The 19,401-nt window shown below is 47.7% G+C and overlaps 3 protein-coding genes across 3 annotated transcripts in view; 1 reads left to right on the top strand and 2 right to left on the bottom strand.

Annotated features, from left to right (window-relative positions):
- Window positions 1–2,107: 2,107 nt before the first annotated feature.
- On the top strand, window positions 2,108–5,240 carry T265_05884 (hypothetical protein; the record flags this gene model as incomplete). The annotated part of the gene is made up of 3 exons (XM_009171013.1): window positions 2,108–2,253; window positions 4,020–4,171; window positions 4,436–5,240. 3 exons carry the CDS (start codon window positions 2,108–2,110, stop codon window positions 5,110–5,112), a joined length of 975 nt encoding a protein of 324 aa, XP_009169277.1.
- Window positions 2,715–7,504, bottom strand: T265_05885 (hypothetical protein; the record flags this gene model as incomplete). The annotated part of the gene is made up of 3 exons (XM_009171014.1): window positions 2,715–3,105; window positions 5,802–5,998; window positions 7,412–7,504. 3 exons carry the CDS (start codon window positions 7,502–7,504, stop codon window positions 2,715–2,717), a joined length of 681 nt encoding a protein of 226 aa, XP_009169278.1.
- A 5,579-nt stretch (window positions 7,505–13,083) lies between these two features.
- Window positions 13,084–19,401, bottom strand: part of T265_05883 (hypothetical protein) — a gene marked incomplete at both ends in the record, with an annotated part of 76,315 nt that continues 69,997 nt past the window's right edge. The window contains 3 exons of the mRNA XM_009171012.1: window positions 13,084–13,855; window positions 15,521–15,714; window positions 16,634–17,011. Coding sequence (XP_009169276.1) covers window positions 13,553–13,855; window positions 15,521–15,714; window positions 16,634–17,011 — 875 coding nt within the window. The remainder of the gene's footprint in view (window positions 13,856–15,520; window positions 15,715–16,633; window positions 17,012–19,401) is intronic.

Genomic DNA, 19,401 nt, shown 5'->3' with positions numbered 1-19,401 from the left:
GCCAAAATACGTCAAAACTCATTACATTTCTCTCTTCTTGTTGAGAAACATCACTAGTAGCAATGTTGTGGAATGTAGGTAGCTCGGGTGCGCTGTTTGGTTTTTGGTCTGTTCACCGAGCGTGGCAGTTGGATTGCAAATGTCTCATCACCAATCGAGGTGACATCGTCAGTGAGGGTTGAGTGGGTGCGGCCAGAAGAAGCCCTCGGAAGATGGACTGGACCGGTGCGAAGGAAGTCCTTGCAGCGGAGTTCGACACGCCGGCCGACCGCCAGGAGGCTATGAGGCGTTTCAAGTCCGCCAGGATGGCACCTGGATCTGACCCGACCGTGTTTTTCGCCGGCCTGAAGGAGTCGTTGGATCGTGCTTTGCCGGGACTGGACCGAGTGTCGCGCCCCCATTTGCCGTCCTACCAGTTCATCGGAGGAGTGCAGCCCGCGCTTGGTTCCCAGTTGTCCTGCGCTGTCAATGTCACCTCGATTGGTGACGAAACATTTGCAATCCAACTGCCAAGCTCGGCATCACTAGTGTGAAACTCAAAAGTTTCTTAGGGGCGAAACGACCCCTCAATCTTCAGGTTAGTAGATTAAAAAGTTAGCTACCCAGTCGCACATTTCACACCACGTCGTGTGCCGTTCGCTGGTTTCTCAAGTGACCAACTCTCAGAAAGCCTTGACGACTCGTTGTTGTTGTTGATTGAACTACTCATGTTTGATTAGTAGTTTCTGTTAACCCCGATTTTAAGCCCACTATCGGCTAGCAAACCGACTATTCTGCTGAAAAGACGTTTGGGTGAACACCGTTTTCTGCGTGTACGTCCAGTTTACCTACGCAGAAGTCATGCGTAGGGTCTAGGCGGTATAAGCTTGTAAGCAGTGGATTCACCCACTCGATTCGACCTGGCATGGAAGTTAGGCGCCAGCAAGCGTCTTACTTGAACCAGTTGGTTGCTTTCGAACATTTATTCGCATTAGACGACGCATACCGCCAATGATAACTCGCCTGGTGATTTCGGCATCAGCTGGAAAAAACTGCCTACGTGTGGTAATTGCTGCCACAGTTTTGCTTGCCAATGATTTGGGGAGATAGCAGTGGATTGCCACCTACTGGGTGCAGTAGCTGATGCGTGACTCCTGGAGTGATGGTAAGTTTTTCTTTGGAAAGACTGGCAGAAAGTGCTTTGCGTTGAGGGAAACAACCTGAATGAATGCGCACTATTTAACGCATGACGAGGTCATGTTCGACAACATCTCAGGGTTCTCATCCAGGGAGATGGCAGTGACCCAGCTGAAGCAAGCTGCTGGTAATGGTTCCCATACTTCGCTGTCAAGTCATTGCTCGGTCGCCTCTGGCTTGCTCCCAACATCCACATGGTTATGAGGAAAGGGCGCTCGACTACCATACGTAGCACGTGATCAGGCCAACACAACCTATGGACTGTGGTCAACTCATCTATCATGGGTGAGCTGTTGCTTCCGAAAACCATTCGACGTACTTCACGGTTTGGCACGCGCTTCATACCTTCTGTAAGACTGAGTGGGTTCGAACCCCAACATCGTGCTTGCGGATGAGCNAATGCGCACTATTTAACGCATGACGAGGTCATGTTCGACAACATCTCAGGGTTCTCATCCAGGGAGATGGCAGTGACCAGCGCAGCTGAAGCTGCTGGTAATGGTTCCCATACTTCGCTGTCAAGTCATTGCTCGGTCGCCTCTGGCTTGCTCCCAACATCCACATGGTTATGAGGAAAGGGCGCTCGACTACCATACGTAGCACGTGATCAGGCCAACACAACCTATGGACTGTGGTCAACTCATCTATCATGGGTGAGCTGTTGCTTCCGAAAACCATTCGACGTACTTCACGGTTTGGCACGCGCTTCATACCTTCTGTAAGACTGAGTGGGTTCGAACCCCAACCTCGTGCTTGCGGATGAGCTGATTGAGGTAGTAGACAAACTTGTCTACCTCGGTAGCTTCATCAATCCAGGTGGTGAAAAATAATATTTTCATCCGGATACGGAAGGTCAAAACCGCTTTTGTGAACCTGCGTCACCTGTGGCGTAGGCGTGACATCAGCCTGTCCGCCAAGCGTCGAGTTTACAATGCTGCGCTGCGCTCCATATTACCATACGGATCAGAAACCTGGCCCCTGCGCTCTGTGGATGTCAAAAAACTTTCAGTGTCTGACGATCGATGTCTTCAGTACATTACCCGAGTCTGGTGGGAACACCGGATCAGCAATGCTGAAGTACGTCGGATGGTATTCGGGAGAAATAACTCACCCTCGATAGATGAACTGATCACATTGCATAGGTTGCGCTGGCTTGGCCACGTGATGCGTATGCCAGTCGACCGACTTGCGCGAAGGGCTCTTTTCGCACAGAGGGCCAGAGGCGGTCAAACAATGACTTGGCAGCAAAGTATGAAAGCCATTACCAGCAAACTCAGCTGCGCTGGTCACTGCCGTCTTCCTAGATGGGGACCCCGAGACGGGACACATCAAAGGCTGGAGGCATTATCGGACATGGCCCAGTTGCGCCCTCAGCGGTTCTCATGCATCCAAGATGTTTCCCTCCCTATGTCCCCAACTAAAAGTCCACTGACAACCCGGTATTTACGCATCAATCATATCAGCTACCGTCTTCAGTGTACAGCCACCCACCCATCTCCCCAAACTATCGGTGAAGGAAATTGTGACAGCTACAATCACTACGAAATTCTTACAGCTGATGATGATGTTGACGACTTCGGCACTGTTGATTCTACGTTTTCATCAGGCTCGCACAGTGGTTCGAAGTCACTGATGGCCCTCAAGGCACAGCGGCCATGTTTGTCACCAATACAACCATATGGAACGCACCGCAGCGTTTTAGACTCGACCATTGACAGATAACCTGATGTGACGTCTGCTCCATAGTTGATGAGGGCGAGATGGCTCAAGTGGTTGGAGCGCGAATTTACTGACCGGAAGGTCCGTGATTCGAACCCGACCTCTGCCTGTCGACTTCCCCTGTCTAGGCTTGGGCAACCTTGGGCAGTATCCCAGCCCTCGTGCTTCCTTTGGGTGGCATGGCAGCTAGGCACCAATAGGGTGTTACAGCTGAACGGATAAAGGTTGACAAAAGCTGTTCTCGCCTTTCAAATCCCGGTGGAAATAACGTCCTTGGCTAGACCACCGAGACTAATACAGTTTCGGCTCGTCTATCATTATGAGGCTCGGCCTTCAGCCCACCCGGACTTGCAGCAGCTTGCACAAATTATACATCACGAGCGAAAGCGAGCATTTTGCAGAACAATTTTGGACAAAGCACGGCGAATTTCTAATTCTGACGTTTCACTGTTGCTTACCTTGTATCCTTGAAGTCGTGCTAGGGACGGCTACGTAATTAATCAACGCCATGCACCAGCAATCAATAAAACAAGTATCATCACTACGGTATGTCCAGCTCTCACCATTTTTTGACCATCTGTTATCTGTAGTTTGAGCTCCGGGAGGGCAACACAGTTTGCACCAGTCCACTCTGAATGGTGGGCCGAGAGTGGATGTTTCAGATACCCATCTGAGGGGAAGAATAACCGCTGACCAAGCAGTTTCTTTTAGCATTTCTAACCAGTTGCGTGTCTCGTTCCAGACAGACGTCCGTCGCCAACTTGACTAGATTTGTTGGTCAAAACCTTCACGTTTAGCCTCTACTCTCGTTTGCTTACGAATTCGGTTTTGACGGGAGGCTCAGCTGAATCCAACCGATTCTCTCTTCTCTATAGTGGTCTTCTCCAACTGAATATGGCGCACTAGACTGCCTCATATTCGAGATATCGCAATACGTCGTCACCTAGACGTAACACACTACTCACGGGGTCGCTGAAAACTCTTTGATAGCCCACTACCGGCTTCTCCCTCCTTGATAATTGATTCTATTCTCTACTTTTCGTTTACTAATCCTTCGTTCCAGTTTATCTTGATGTCATCAGCTGTACGTTGTTCTTTTTTCTGCTCACAGATGGATTCTTCAGTGCCACGCCCGAAGTTATTGCCGCTCATCAGGCGCGGCGAGTCTATCGAGCTCTGGTCAATGACCCGTCAGCTGTTCATCGGTTTACGGTGATTGATGCGTGCTCAGGTGCTGGAGTCAATTCCATTCAACTGGCTTTGCTCGGATTCCATGGTAATTTGATCAGTTTCTCGTCAATCTGTTTTGCCCCTTCCGTGTACACAATGAACCTTGCCTTTCGGTTGCGTTACCGCGCAGTTCACATTTGAATCCAGCTGCCTCTGTTTAGCATGCCTTCATCCAACACCGCCTACCTGACTATCTGATGAAATTGCTTGCTTGGTTTACTCTCAAGGGACAGTTTAATTTGCTAGCCAAATTTTGTTAGTAGTATAACGTTGCAGCGCTATTCTCCCCGATCTCTTCTCTCGTTTTTAGTGATTGCCATCGAAATCGATCCAGCACGAATTGCCATGTCCGTGCACAATGCTCAAATTTACGGAGTCCAATCCCGAATCGAATTTGTTTGCGCCGACTTCTTCACGTGGGCTCGTGACCAGCTCAGCGAGAGGAACAAGACACATGGCACGCTCCCTTACGGTGCGGTGATTCTTTCCCCTCCTTGGGGTGGTCCAACCTATTTGGATCAGTCCGTGTTCGATTTGGACTCGATTCGTTTCGGATCCAGTCCATCTTACGACTTTTGGCTCGCCACTGATCTCGCCAGCCAACTTTCCCTAGGCAACCTGGTCATCTTCCTCCCCCGTAACACCAATGTGGCTCAGCTGTCCGCTCTCAGTGCGCCTATTCGTTCAGCCCGATTGCGGTCATCGGGTAGACACTTGACGACACAGTGTCCCGATGAAATAGAACTGGAGATTGAGGTGAATTTGATCAATTCGAAAATCAAAGCGTTGACCGTCTATTCTGGGGATTTGTGCACTGGCCGTAAACGTCGATCCACTCATGTATCCGACAGACCAAATTGGTCCCCGGGCGAGGTTGCATTTGGTCATGATGAGAATGACAACGGCCATTTTTATGTGGATTCAGACCTTTCTTCCAGTTGCTCGAGTTCTTCAGGTTCCTACCTCAGTGCATCCGAAAATTTCTGAACACTCGTTTGTATCAGGTGATATCCTTGTATCCTCCACTTTTGTACAGATCAGAGACGTTTGCTCATATTTTACACCTGGATTCTTCCACATCAAATGCTGCATTTATTTTTACCTGGTATTTTTTCTCTGCCGGAAAAATGCAAAAGAATGTATAGTTTCCTCTGTTTTATTCTCGAACGGAGAAGTTCTTTTCGGGGTCTTGATAAAGTGCCGTAAGGTTTCGGATACTTTGTGAGGATGAATGAACAAGCTGTCTGAACAAGTTGGCAGCTGAGTTGTCCCTAAATCAGACTCACCACAAGACCTCGGGCTTTACACGAGAAATAATGAGGAAGTCGCAGATCTGATTGGTTGCGTTGGGTGATTTCAGCAGTTACAATTTGTGCCACTTTTAGCGGTAGATCCAAGTGAATCCCAGTTCACGGAGAAGATCGGTTCACGTCCTTTATCAACCACGGAAATCGCGACTGCACTGCGTACATTAACAAAGCGCGATCAACGTTTGTCCACCTACGTCATCTATGTCGCTGCAAACGAATTTCACGGAAGTTGAAAACAACCGGTTGCGAAAGTAGGCCCCCCACACAATCCAGAATAGGACAGCTTATGATACAGAGTTACGTCAAAATAATTGGGAAGTAATCGTTTGGCTGAAACATCTTTTTGGCACATAGCTGCCATGCCACCCGAAGGAAGCACGAGTGCCAGGTTGCCCAAACAGAGGTCGAGATGCTGAGGTTGGGTTTGAACCACGGATCTTCCGGTCAGCTGGTCTACGTTTTAACCGCTGAGCTGCCACATCAAAACCTGACAGTCGAGGAAAAACTGGATAACCCCTCCACCCTCGAAAACAACAGCAGACAGATATAACATCGCCAAGATTCTAGTTGTACTGACCTAGAGCGATTAGGTCTTTGAACGTCTCAACAGTGCGCCGTAACAAACACTCAGTCGAATGCTGTGCTGACTAAAGCACGTTCTTATATCAACACTCGAAGAGAAACTCGGTCTTTCGTTTTCTAAGAAGTTTGGTGACGATCGATAGATTTATTGCTGGGCAACGTTTCGCTTTTGACACAAAAGCTTCGTCAGGCCAAGTGACTAGGTTCCGAGGTTGGTGGAGACTTAAGGCGGAAGGCGAACCAATCAGCTAAGTCAAGCTAAATCTCTGTTGGGTGTCGGCCGAGGAATTTTAGCGTGTTAGAGTGGTTGAACAAGTGTTGGGTTGGTGGGGAAACCTACATGTGTTTGGGTCCAGCCTATGGTCTAGTTCTTCTGGTTCGGTTCATTTGATGTTTCCTCTTTAACCTGGCCTGACGAAGCTTTTGTGTCAAAAGCGAGACGTTGCCCAGCAATAAATCTACCGATTGTCATCAAACTTTTTCGAAAACGATGACTACCCAATCGGTTCAAAGTATTTTTAAAAAAAAACTCGCTCTGTTTGGCCGGTTCTTAGAACGTACCAACTATCGTCAAACAAAGGACCGCGGTCCAACTTGTCCTTGAGTAGACTTAACTAACCGCAAACTTTGTGAGCCCGAGCATTCAGCTGCTGCAGAATGATGTTTCAAATCTTGGTTGGTATTGCTAACAATTTCATTACGAAACCGTATTCGTCTTCTAAGATCTTAAAAGTGACGTTTCTCTAGGCTTCTGCACAGCTACTGAAATGTAGTCGCGAATCGAACTCCGTCTCGGTCCGACCCTGTTTACATTCAAACAAATCCAGTAGCCGTGGTCTCGCCAAACAGCATGTGGCGGTTTTTTATCGGACACCTGTTGAGTATGCAGTATCGTGTAGATGACTCTGGTGATCAAGCAAACAGAATTGTCACATTTCCTGAACTCAATCGTACAAGCTTCACTTGGAATGTCTTGTTGAAGACAACGAATCTGCAACGGTATCTGAGACGATATCTGGATTGCATTCTGCGCCATCTTGGGAACATATTGAGCCATGCTCCACTAACTGTGATCAACAATATACTCTGATGTAACAGCTTTCCACAGACAAGACGGGTTGCGGCAAACGGAACCGTTTGTCAGCTGTTCAGACTTCCTGTGTTACAAAACGCTTGTAGAATCCGGGACGGTTTGCAGATCCTTCACCTCCAAATTCACGCGTCCCGGTGTCGATAACACTGACGCGCAGTAAATTCTCGTATTGAATGGATTAGTCAGTGACGGTACAGGAGCAAAACGTCTCCGTCGACTGGGGTACACCGTCTTCGAGGAGTTGAGAGCCCCTACTTCTACGTCGTTCATCAAACCTGACCTAATCGCTGTCCGAGATCACCGTGCAACTGTAATAGACGTCAGCATAGTCTCGGATGGGCGTGGAGTGATAGTGTGGAATGAGAAGAAGCAGAAGTATGGTGCTGATGAACATTCCCTCGCCATAATCTCAGCCCTACATGCCATCGGTTGTGATATCGACTTTTTGGTTCACCAACCGATGATCATCTCTTATCGAGGGATCTGCTTTCCTCAATCCGCTAAGGCTGTTATTGGACTGGGACTTCCTAAGGTCGCAGTCAGTGACTTGTGTTTGCTTGCCATTGTGGGCTCCCTGCGTACTTATGACACTTTTATGCGTGGCACATGGCGTTGAAGGTACATTTTTGCCATTTAATCTCACACCAGACCCAGTATGACGGTCACTTTGTGCCTGATGTGCGAGTCTTGACTGTGCTAGCGCACACTGCGCCTTGAAGAGCATTCACCATTGTTTGTCCTTTCTTTGGTTGTTGGTCCTTAGACGCGTGTTCCCATACCAAAATCTTTACATACTTTGGGATTCACCTCATCAGACTGGCACTGTCCTTGGCATGATTTCGAATGAGACGTTTCTCTCTTTTCTCCCATATTCTCCTGTTACTCTTTCGCATTCATCGCTTGCATTCACTTTTTATGTTTGTGACCATGCTCTTCAAAAATAAATGATAAAATTGATGAGTGAGAACAAAGTGATTAACTACTCATCAGGGGGCAGCCTGGGAGAGTACAGGGCACCAAATGATTGAGAGTTTAGCGAAGTATAGTCATTTGCAAACAAAGTTGGTTTTTGCGAGAAACCCACGTGGAACCCAGCTGAATCTCTCGTTTATGCTGTTTCTAAACAGCTGAATGTACTGCACCAAACCGCCTCAGGTTTCAGTGGCTACGATATTCGAGATATCACAAAATATGTATAGACATAATGCACTACTCATAAGGTTGCTGAAAATTCCTCGACAGCCGACAACCAGTTTCGCCCTTTCTGGGGCTCATCAGATAGGCGCAGTCCACGAGTTAGAAACAATAATCGAAAGATTCAACTGGGTTCCGGGCGAGTCTCTCGAAAAACCAAATTTGTTTGCAAATGAGTGTATTTCGCTGATTTCGTGTAACCTGGTCTCAAGTAGAACATAAGGTTGACGGAAACTCGGGGACCGCGCGCCTACCTGATGAGCCCCAAGAAGGGCGAAACCGGTCTTGGGCTGTCGACGAATTTTCAGCAACCTTATGAATGGTGTAATACGACTAAAAGTTGAATTTCACAATAAAAGAAGCCCACGTTAACATCATCCGGATGCATGCGCGTGTGTCGGTAACACGGTAGTTTAAACTGGGCGGAAAATTCTCACGGAGAATTATTAGACTGTTGTTAGACCAAGAACCAGATAAAGTATTAAAGAACAGCCACCTATCTGCAGTGGTGTGGTAGGCCTGACGCGCTGAGACTCCCAGTGGCCTGGAACGTCGTGGTGTTAACTTTGATCCTCGGTTGCGGCTCTTGTACCGAACTGCCCACTGACTATCGAAATCAAGAAACGTCCCGAGTCCAGTACACGTGGTCCAGGTATCTCGATTCTCTTTAACATGGTTTCCATGGTTACTAACCTTACAAAAGGTCTCCATCTCTGCGTTCGCCTCTCCCCCATGGTCCACCTAGATTAGTAGTGCGTAAAGCAAAACAGACTCAGCACAGATGGTAAATTTTCCACTTATTTGATTCAGTGCATTGTCATTGCTTTCTCAGCATCAAAGAAGCTCCAACGAGGCGGATTTAGACACACTGCCCGAGGGGGTGTTGAAGCGTTTTACAGGTCCATATGAAGAAATGCTAAGGAGCGAAAAAATTCATTGCAACTAGATGTGTGCCTATGTGCAATCGAAGTTGCACTTGTACGCATAGCAAATAGGTCACGTGATTCGCTGAATCGATCGATTAATTATGGATCACAACTAGGCAATCATATACAGCCGATGGACGTGGAACAAATAAACAACTGGCTAGGCGCGTGGCATCCGACGATAGCTCAGTTGGTAGAGCGGAGGACTGTAGACGCTTGCAGCAATCCTTAGGTCGGTGGTTCGAATCCGCCTCGTCGGAGTGGTTTTGCCCAGGTAGCTGTGAGGTGTGGGAAAGCTAACTCACAACTGAGTAATGCTTAGGGGTTCGTGTACAAAACTCGCCGGAAAACTCATCAAGAGTAACAAAACGGAAGCGCTACAAACTAGGTTAAGTTACCCCCTTGGCGCAAATTCTAAAGACCCATGAAAAAGAACTGGTTGAGGGACAGTACAAAAAAATGGAGCCTTTTCCGGGTGTACGACATTTTGAATTCCAATAGGCTGGCATAAAAACACTGCACGCTGAGTAAACGATCGTACTGACTGTCCAGGTGATACGTAACACTCAAGCGCCTTGCTTGAGAATGTCATCAACCACATGCTAGACTCACGCGTAGGTGAAAAGAGAGTTTCGAGCCATTTGAAAGCTAATTTCGCCAACTTATTTGCACTCTTGACCGAAGGCAATCAAGTTGATTTCAACGAAATACTTGATGAGTATCGGAATGAAAAGTACTCAACAGAGAGGACAAAATCAAGAATTTGGCTGTGTGTATCTGCGACCAGCCAGCAGCCAGGTGAGACCCATCCAGTAGTTGAAACTGCGATCGATTGGCGGAACTGTTCTCGTTCAATCAAGACCAAATTTGTTTGGTCTTGCTATAAACGGCAAAATATTTATACATATTTTTCCTGAATTAGGACGAAATATTGTGCCGCTTCACTTTCGAGTTTCCACTGGAAAAGATGCTTCGACTCGAGAGGTTTTGATGCCCTTGAAACTTTGTCCACTTGAACAAAGCATTGTAAACAAGCAGTCGTTGGAATACCAACTAGCCGATTAAATGAATCGTTCGGCTGTAGCACCCTTTCGATGCCTAGTTGCCATGCCACCCAAAGGAGGCACGAAAGTTGAGATAGTACCAAGCCGTAAAAGACATGGGAAGTCGAAATGTAGAGGTCAGGTTCGAAACACCGGTCATTAAGTTCGCGCTCTGGGCATCAAGAATTGGGACAAGACTTTACGCTAACGAAGCCCTCGATGTCAAGTTTCATATGATATACAAACGTACGGACACGGGTGTAACGGTGGATACTACTGATGAGGCATGCAAGTAGTATGTGGGTTTCTCATAAATCCGCTTCGGGTCTATTGAAAAGTGAGATTTATTAGGGAATTTGTGGAATCGCTTTGTAACACTCGTTTACATTTGAGTGATGGTCAACGAGTATCCAGGATAGTTCAGGAAGACGCGTTCCAAAAGACAGATACTCAGTTTTTGTAAACAATATGCATATGAGAGTTTTGCTTCCCCGTCCAATAGTCTGGAACAACTCCGCAGCAGAGGCCTTCTTCCTTTCACGGGTAGTCAGACGGTGTAGATAAGCAATGTAGAGGGATAACGGTGTGGGGAGCAGTCTCCACGTTGAGGAAGTGATCCCGAATCAAAAAGGAGGGCAAATTAACTGGAATAGAAAGCTTCCATTCGGTCCCCCACTTGATCCTTTTACCCTCGGGGGAGGTACTTGAAAGTAAGCACACCGGACAAGAAATTTCATGCGAAACGTAAACACGGCAAAATCTCGTAACTGACTAACCCTTCAGCGGGCAACATCGAAAGAACTTTGTTACGAGACAACCATGCTACTCATGAGTAGACAAAACAAGAAAAAATGAGTGGTGAGTACTGCCGATTCACAGGAGTCAGTATAGTTTAACTGCTGCGTTTTCTAATAATCGCTCGGTTAAATTTGTGCTCAACTAGGGTTATTCATATACAACCTGTCCCAGTCGGTTGAAACGACGGTTACTTTATCTTCTGTGGATGGTCGAGGCCTATCAACATCGGCTGACTTCAGCTTCAACCAACACAGATGCGACTGCCATACCTTCAATTTTAAACGAATGTCCATTGGGATTCCGGATTATTTTGACTCCAACGGAGGTCACCCATGGTGATCAAAACGTCAGTGGGTTGTGAACATTGTTTTCCACCTGTAATAAACCCAAATAAACATCACAGAATGTGCAATCTCTCGTTCGTGCCAAATACGACGCGGATAAATTTCCACATCACATGGTTGCTGAAAACTCTTGAACAACCCAAGACCGGTTTTGCCCTTCTCGGGGCTCATCAAGTGGGTGCACAGTCCCCGAGTTCCCGTCAACCCTTATCTTCTACTTGAACCCAAATTGCACGAAATTAGCGAAATGCACCCATTTGCAAACAATCCGTCTTTCAAGCACCGAGGTGACGTGGTGGAGCTACCTCTTGGAGAACTGATCAATGAGGGACTCCTGGAGCGGGAATAATCCATCGGTAGGGCGACCGATTCCAGTCCGGAGCATTGAAGATAACAGAAGAACATCATAATGACAGACTCCACTCAAAACGTAAATAGCAGCTCACCCGTCAAACTATTGCGAACGAAGCCATGACCAAGAGAGTATAGAATATAAAGTTGTGTCCCGGCAACGTTAAGATGACTAGGTAGAGAAAAAAATTTAAAAAAAAAACAGATTAATTACTATTTATGAATTATCTACTACTTGAGCGGTGCCGTTGATTGCTCCACTTATGTCAGGACGCGCCCAGACAAGAAAAAAAAGCAGATGTGCAGAGAGTGACGCATTTCCAAGGTCACCATCGGTACGACACGTCCGGAAAGTAGGTGAGTTGGTGGAGCTCACCAAACACGGCTTAGCAACATACGACCAGCGTAGTGGGCCTGAAATTGTTCACGAACGGAACACCGCGATTGGCTGTACGAAGCGAACAAGTGAACGACCATATTTGACCATTTAGTCATCCTATATATTTACGCAGGCGCTTTGTATGTTTTGACCTGACAACACAGCCGTGTCCCCAGTTCTCTGTCTTCTCCTTATCGCGCAGTCTGGCAGGCTCAGTACAGGCGTAACCAATAGGCAGCCACCCACGATACAACAACTTGCAATGCTAGATGCATCGTGCTTTTGTTGAAGTGCCGTCTAGTCCAAGTAAAACCCGTCTCCTGAACAGGTCATTGCGAATTTTCTGGTCTCTACCATGTGACACCACACCGCAACCTGGGTCCTTTGATACCCAGTGAGACGCCCTTTTGATGCCACAAGTGGCGGTAAACGAGTTTCTCGCCTACAAGATATGTGCACTGACTTCAGCCGTCACTCTAACTTTAGAGATAATGCCGCTCCCGTGACAGATATGGTATGTTCACAACTTTTAGGGTCGCTTCTCGAATTCTCGGAGGCCTGTTTAGACACTGTGGGTCCCATATTACGTTGCACTTTGGAGCGCCAGGCGTATACCACACGACTGGACGACCTTGCTCAGTGTTTGCGCGTACTGATGCACTTTTTCTCTCACCAATGGCGAAATTAAACGGATATTCTTGTCGAACATCACTGCTTATTGTCGTCGCGATCCAGAACAGATTCGACCAGCGCATCCTCACCTGACCTGTAAGAAGATATCTGATCAGTGAAAATCTGATCTTAACACAGACAAACTGGAGCGGGACTTTGTTACGAACCGTCGGGCAGTCAGGCAGCAACATACTGTGGCAGTCCTGGCCACGATCGAAGTAACCGGTGACCGGTAAGCGGAAGGAAAAACCCAGAACAGTCAAGTGGAAAATTTTCTCGCGAACTTCGACGGTAACGAATACAGGAGCTGTCACACACACACACACAAGATATTGGGATGTAGGGATATACAATCGACTGTGGAACGTTCGAGATTGAACGAATCCAGAGGCAAGGTTATCACACACAAACACACACGAAAAAAGCTCATCTGTGAGGAAAAGAAATGAGGGGGAGATAAATGATAAAAAAGAAACAAAGAAAGGCTTCCAAATGATCACAATCGCCTGCAAAAAGGGCCAAATTACAAAATGAGATGTGTGTGTGTGTGTGTGTGGTTATGACGTGGTAGAACAGGGGTGAACCACCACAATGTTCAGCGCAATTCATAATGCAAGTGAGTGTCAGCATAAATGCATTAGATTGGTGCTGAGTTACCATCATTATCCATTACCGTGTTGAAGGCATGTGTGTGTGTGTGTGTGTGTGGAACGCACTGACGCAACAGCAGCAACCCTATGAGGCTTCTCTTGTTGCCGATAGCGACGGAGCTGGTGGCAAGCCAGCATCCTTTCTGCTACCAGTGTCGAAGACATGTATGCTGACGCCCATCGGAGAGAACCGAATAGTCTGGACATTGCTTATATTTGGCATGGTAAAACTTCCCGGTGTTTGAGACTCTGTCGAGGGAAGTTGGAAATCCGGGTGAAGCAACCCAATCAATCCGCACAGCCAAAATCGACCGGGCCGAAAAAAGCATACTGCACAGATATTCGAGTCCTCGGGATGGTTCACTGAGGAGTTGGAGGCTAGTGAGAGCTGGAAAGAAAAAAAGACCGCTAAACATGGGGACTCAGCTGAGTCGCTTGTTTATGGTAGCTGCACAACATTATGAGTAGTATGTTACGTCTACCGAATACTGAACTACGGCGCTTTATACTACATCTTTCGGTCACCTAAGAGCCAGGCGACACACGACGAAACCAGTCTGAACCGACTGCGTCACAGAAACCATCCGGTTGGCTCGGAACAAGGTTACCAGACAGGCTGCGGGATCACACACACACACACACTGTTTAAGATAAGAACAGTAAGTTGGAAGGGCAATGAGCATCACTCAGAAGGACCCGTTCTACCTTTATTCGGTAGACGTGCTAATAAATGGTTAATTTCAACTAGGTCCCCAAAGCTGGGTGAAGTCAGCGTCGGTATAAAGGTGGATACTACTGATGAGACATGTGAGTAGTATGTGGTTTCTCGTAACTCCGCGTTGATCCAATGGAAAGTGGGAATTATTACGGAATTTGTGGAATTGCTTTGTAGCATTCGTTTATATTTGCTTGATAGTCCATTATTATTCAAGAAAGTTCAAGAAGACGCGTTCAAGAAGAAGGATATTCAGTTTTTTGTAAATAGGTACTTTGCTTTCCTGTCCGATGTTCTGTAACTATTCATTTGGTGTTTTCTAATAAACAACTCCAAAACGAAGGGTTTCTTCCTTTCACCGGTGGTCGCATGGAAGACTTGGGTGTCAGCATCCGAAATTTAGGACCATATGGTCACATGATTGTCCCACAAAATCAGATAACAGCTATGAGATGCGGAGAAATTTCACCAAATCTAGAGCGAGAGAAGGTCCAGTACCTCATGTATGACGACAGGTTAGGTAAGTATGAGCGAGTATGTGATCCATTCTGGTCTGAAACCAATCAATAAGCATTCAACTGTAATGCACTTTCACTGCATAGCTGCCCGAAGGAAGCACAAGAGTTGACATACTGTCAGTTTGCCAAAGCCTAGACAAGAGATGGTGAAGCTGGGTTCGAACCACGGATCTTCCGGGCTCTAATCCATGAACTACTTCAAGCACAAATAAGGTGTCAGTGCAAGAATCTCAAAGGCTCGAATTACGTTTGCTAGTTTGTGTCATTCATGGTATCAAAAGCATCTCACTTGACCTTAAGAGTCGTGCGTGCCAGACTACATTAAGGGCCGTGCTGATGTAGGGGTGCGAGACATGACCTCTGCGGGTAGATGACGTGAGGCGTCTTCAGGTTTTCGACCACCGATGCCTCAGAAGCGTGGCTGGTTTCGGATGGCGTCAGCGTGTTAGTGATTAGAAAATGGGTATTTGGTTGTGCTGCAGGCAGTTCAATCCGAGAAAACATCCAGCATCATCGACTACGATGGCCGAAACACCGTCTACCGAGACGAGTGTTGCTCTCCGTGCCTCCTTCAGGATGGCGCAAACCGCGAGGTGAACAGCACAGGACTTAGCAGAAAGGCAAAGAGTTTGGGTGTTGTACTCCCTAAAGGATGAGGTCCCCATGACCCCGTCTGTGCTTGGCTGGAGACGTTGCAAGAAATGGCGGCTAATCGATGTCAGTGGTGTTCGTGCGTCCGGTTTCTTTCCAGATTGTCTGATTGACACTGACGTTGCTGCCTTTGATGATGATGATAAAATAACGGGGAAAAACAACTCACCCCCATTTTACCGGACGCGGTGCCAATAAAACAGAAATCCTTTCCCTCGATTAGTGGTTCACTGAGTTGTGAAGTGGGCGCGGACTCTGCGGATTTTTGCTGAACGATCTCATAAATCACGGGACCAGTCCATACGCGATGAATCCTAACTGGGCAAGTCATGGGGGTATTCTGAGCGGGCGAGCGATTGGTACCTGCAGTAAATGATGTATACACACACGTATAAGCAGAACCTCACGGTATGGATCAAAGTCACACAAACATCGAGTTGGGTCTGTAAGTTATTCAACGATAAACTGCACACTCAGGTTTCAGTCACGGCAGTTTCGTTTGCCGAACACAAGCAGGCGATGACACAGTCGGTTCACTCAAGTTCCGTTTGTGTAATAAAGTAGGACCGATATTGGTTGGGAGACAGGACCACATCTGGTTTTTCCTACCCCCGGGCTCCTTATCCGGGGAGAAGATGTTTGCCATGCTTCGCCGCCACGTTGTAGAGTGATCCCCAGGGTTGTCTCCTCAGCCAAAGGCGAAGAGGCCTCTGGGAGGCAAACCATTCCCTAGACAAGAGCAATCGAGATTCCGGGGTCGGGTTCGAACCACGGAACATCCGCGCTAAGATATCTTCAGTGATTGTGTACAACCAGAAAGGGAACCACTGACGAAAACCAAAAAAACCTATTCCGTATTTCGACAGACATCTCGACGATGTGCGGCAGTGACACTGTCGTATAACTTTCCAGGCTTCCTGGGACAGTCGATAAATGTGTCCCCCAAAACAGATAAGGGTGACCACTCAGCTAATCGCAACAGCCAGTCTACGGAGAGTGTTCACCTGAAGTCGTGGGTACGAACCACAGACCTGACGGTCAGTATGTTCACGCCTCAACTATCCCGAAACACCGAGAGTGCGTCCCGTCCCACGGCAATCAAACTGAACTGAACTGAAAAGTCGGTGTGAACTCCTGATGTTTGTGTATGTGTGTGTGTGTGTGTGCGTGCGTGCGATACCATTGCCACACCAGTTACCCATAAATGCATTCACATTAGGGAAGACAGTTTATCTATCGTATGGGAAATTGCGTGAAAAATATGGAAAAGAAAAGAACTTACATCCCTCATCTAGCCGCAAATTGGCCAGTGGATGGTGAGATACTGACCCTGAGATTACAATCGACACCGGTTCCAGAGGGTGCGCGCAAACATGCGAGCTGAAACTCAACAAATCGGATTTGAGGCCACGCAGTAATTTCGGATTCTGTCGTTCCGGCATGGACATGCGTCGAGTTTCGGCATACTGATGTATATCATCTTCGGTCTCGGGTATACGGGTCATGTGACCGGCTCTCGAGGACTTGCGGTCAAGAGCGTACTCTTCGATTGGCTGCGAACCACGCCGACTAAAGATGGATGTGCGTCTTCTCGGAGCGATCGAACAGGATCCACAAACCCCCAAGCGACGACCATCGGCTGGGGGAAGCAGAGCAACACCTAAAATGGAAGGGAATGCCAAGGTCACATTATCAACGACCAATCAGAACGCAGGATAACCAACCAACCAACGTACCGCCCGACCGAACAACCGATCGTGACCAGAAGTCAGTCCCGGCTGACAGCGTGCGTATTAACACACTCAGAGCACAACCCAACGCTACGCTCCCCAATAACGCACTGATGATGTCACCTCGACAAAACGTTTAGTCAAATTGCCCAGCTCAGCGAACAGACCAACGGTCAACTACGCTACCTGAGCTACCAAAATTTTCCGTAAGAGTCCAGTCTCCTATTGTTGTGATTTACCTGAACCCTTGTTGGTTTTCGCGGAGCTGTATCAGACGAACCAGTGGAGCCGATATAAATAAGAAGAAATAAGAATGGCGGGGAAAATCACAGTGGTTCGTGAACAACCGCCAGCCGGCCCAAGCGCGATGAGGTCCAAGTGAGCAATGCAGTGTTAGTGTCATTTGTAAGTGAGAAAGACTTCGCCCCCCTCCCAGCGAAATACCATGAAGTCATACCTGCCGAGGACTGCTCGAGGCGAATCAGACGGTACGGGTGCACTACAGGCATAATTTCGTTGTCAGAAATAGCACCAAGCAGCTTTCGACTTACACATGGAAACTGCGACCGTATATTACATCAATACACAAGGTATGTAGTTATATAAGAATAGACTGAGTTGTGAAACGCGTCATCAGGGCATTACCAAGACAGTCGGAACCTTTGTGCGCGACAACCACGGTTGGTGCTCCCCTGACACAGAATGCTCAGTGCTGTCAGTGATGACGAAGCATCAGTCAACTTTTCAGATCACAAATTGTGCACCGAAGTGCCGTGGTTCCAGCTGCTACAGCTTTGTTCACCGAGGGTAGGAAGAATAGGAGAAGGAGAGCCCGGGCTGTGCATTGATGAGAAGTGGATCTGGTTGTCCAGCAAGGCAGGAAGCATTGATTCAAGACACGGCCACTAACACGCGGTCCCAACCCGGTAAGTCGGCATGTACCAAGGCGACCACGCTGACTGATAAGGTCTTTTATACTTCATTGTCATCTCGTGAAATGACCGCTTCTGGGTGGTGTCTAATCGATGCAAAACTACGGAAAGAGAACTATACGAGGCAAGCGGTCCTCTGGGAGAGATGGCCCAAGTGGTTAGAGCGCGATCTACTGACCGGAAGGTCTGTGGTTCGAACCCGACTTCCGACACTCGACTTCCCCGTCTGGGCTTGGGCAACCTGGTAGTATCTCAGCCCTCGTGCGACCTTCGGGTGGCATGGCAGGTAGGCACCGAAAGGGTGCTACAGCTGAACGAATTCCGAATTCCTGGGGTACGAATCACACGACCTAAGAAGCGTAACCTGTAACTGGAGTGTGACCAGCTGATCCATCGAGCGAGGATGAACTGCGGACACGTCTCGGATCCACGAAGTAGTACAGACCACACTACGCTTGACAGTCAAGCTGATGTCACGCCGGGACTGCCCAGGTAAACAAACGTACCTACCACTGAATCGATCTATTCGATTTCACCCAATCTTGCGGTAGCACTTTACAGATGCCAAGTGCATACCAGAGTGTGTTGCAGAATTATTTAGTTTATGACAGATAGTTTGTATCATGAATAAGGCAACACACAAAACGCATGCTTGGCCTTCAGGCTGCATTCACAATGAAAAAAATCGTACAGCTGTAACATCCTTCCGGTGCCTAGCTGCCGAACCACAAGAAGGAAGCACGGGGGTTGGGATACTGTCAGATTGCCCAAGACTAGACAGGAGTAATTCAGATGCCTGGGTTGAGTTCGAACAACGCACCTTCCGGTCATTAATACCACGCCTTTACCACTCATCACCATCATCAGCAGCAGCAGATGATAGCAGTGTTCAACACCGACGCTTCACTGCCGTAAAACCATGATTGATTTGAAAGCCTTATTGTAAAGAAAAGAATAAAGGTGGATGGGGGAGAGGGTTTAATGCCAGCTTACCAGATCATTCCGAGCTGCCTACACATCCAGACATTCACCTAGGCGATCTGGATAGAAACTGACAACAAGAACGTCACTGTCATCGGTTGACATCCATGTCTTGTAGTCTCTCCAACCAGGCACAGTGAGGATCACGCGGTCCCCATCCTGGAAGGCGGGTAGCATCGACAGCATCAAAGCGTTTCGCGATCTCATTCATACTCCTCTGCCAAGTCAAGTGTTGGCCACGTCTCTGTTTACGCCACTCTTACTTGGGAAGGGAAAACAGCAATATCTCCGGCAGAAGATGGCTAGGCATACGCAACACATGTCCCAACCAACGCAGCTTCTGGTGCTGGACACACTCTTCAATGGAAGTACCCGTTGCACAACCGAAAACGTGCTTTCTAACTGCC

This window comes from Opisthorchis viverrini (assembly GCF_000715545.1).
Source record: "Opisthorchis viverrini unplaced genomic scaffold opera_v5_116, whole genome shotgun sequence".
In the NCBI taxonomy this organism is placed as follows: Eukaryota; Metazoa; Platyhelminthes; class Trematoda; order Opisthorchiida; family Opisthorchiidae; genus Opisthorchis; species Opisthorchis viverrini.
This window is presented reverse-complemented; position numbering and strand designations above follow the sequence as displayed.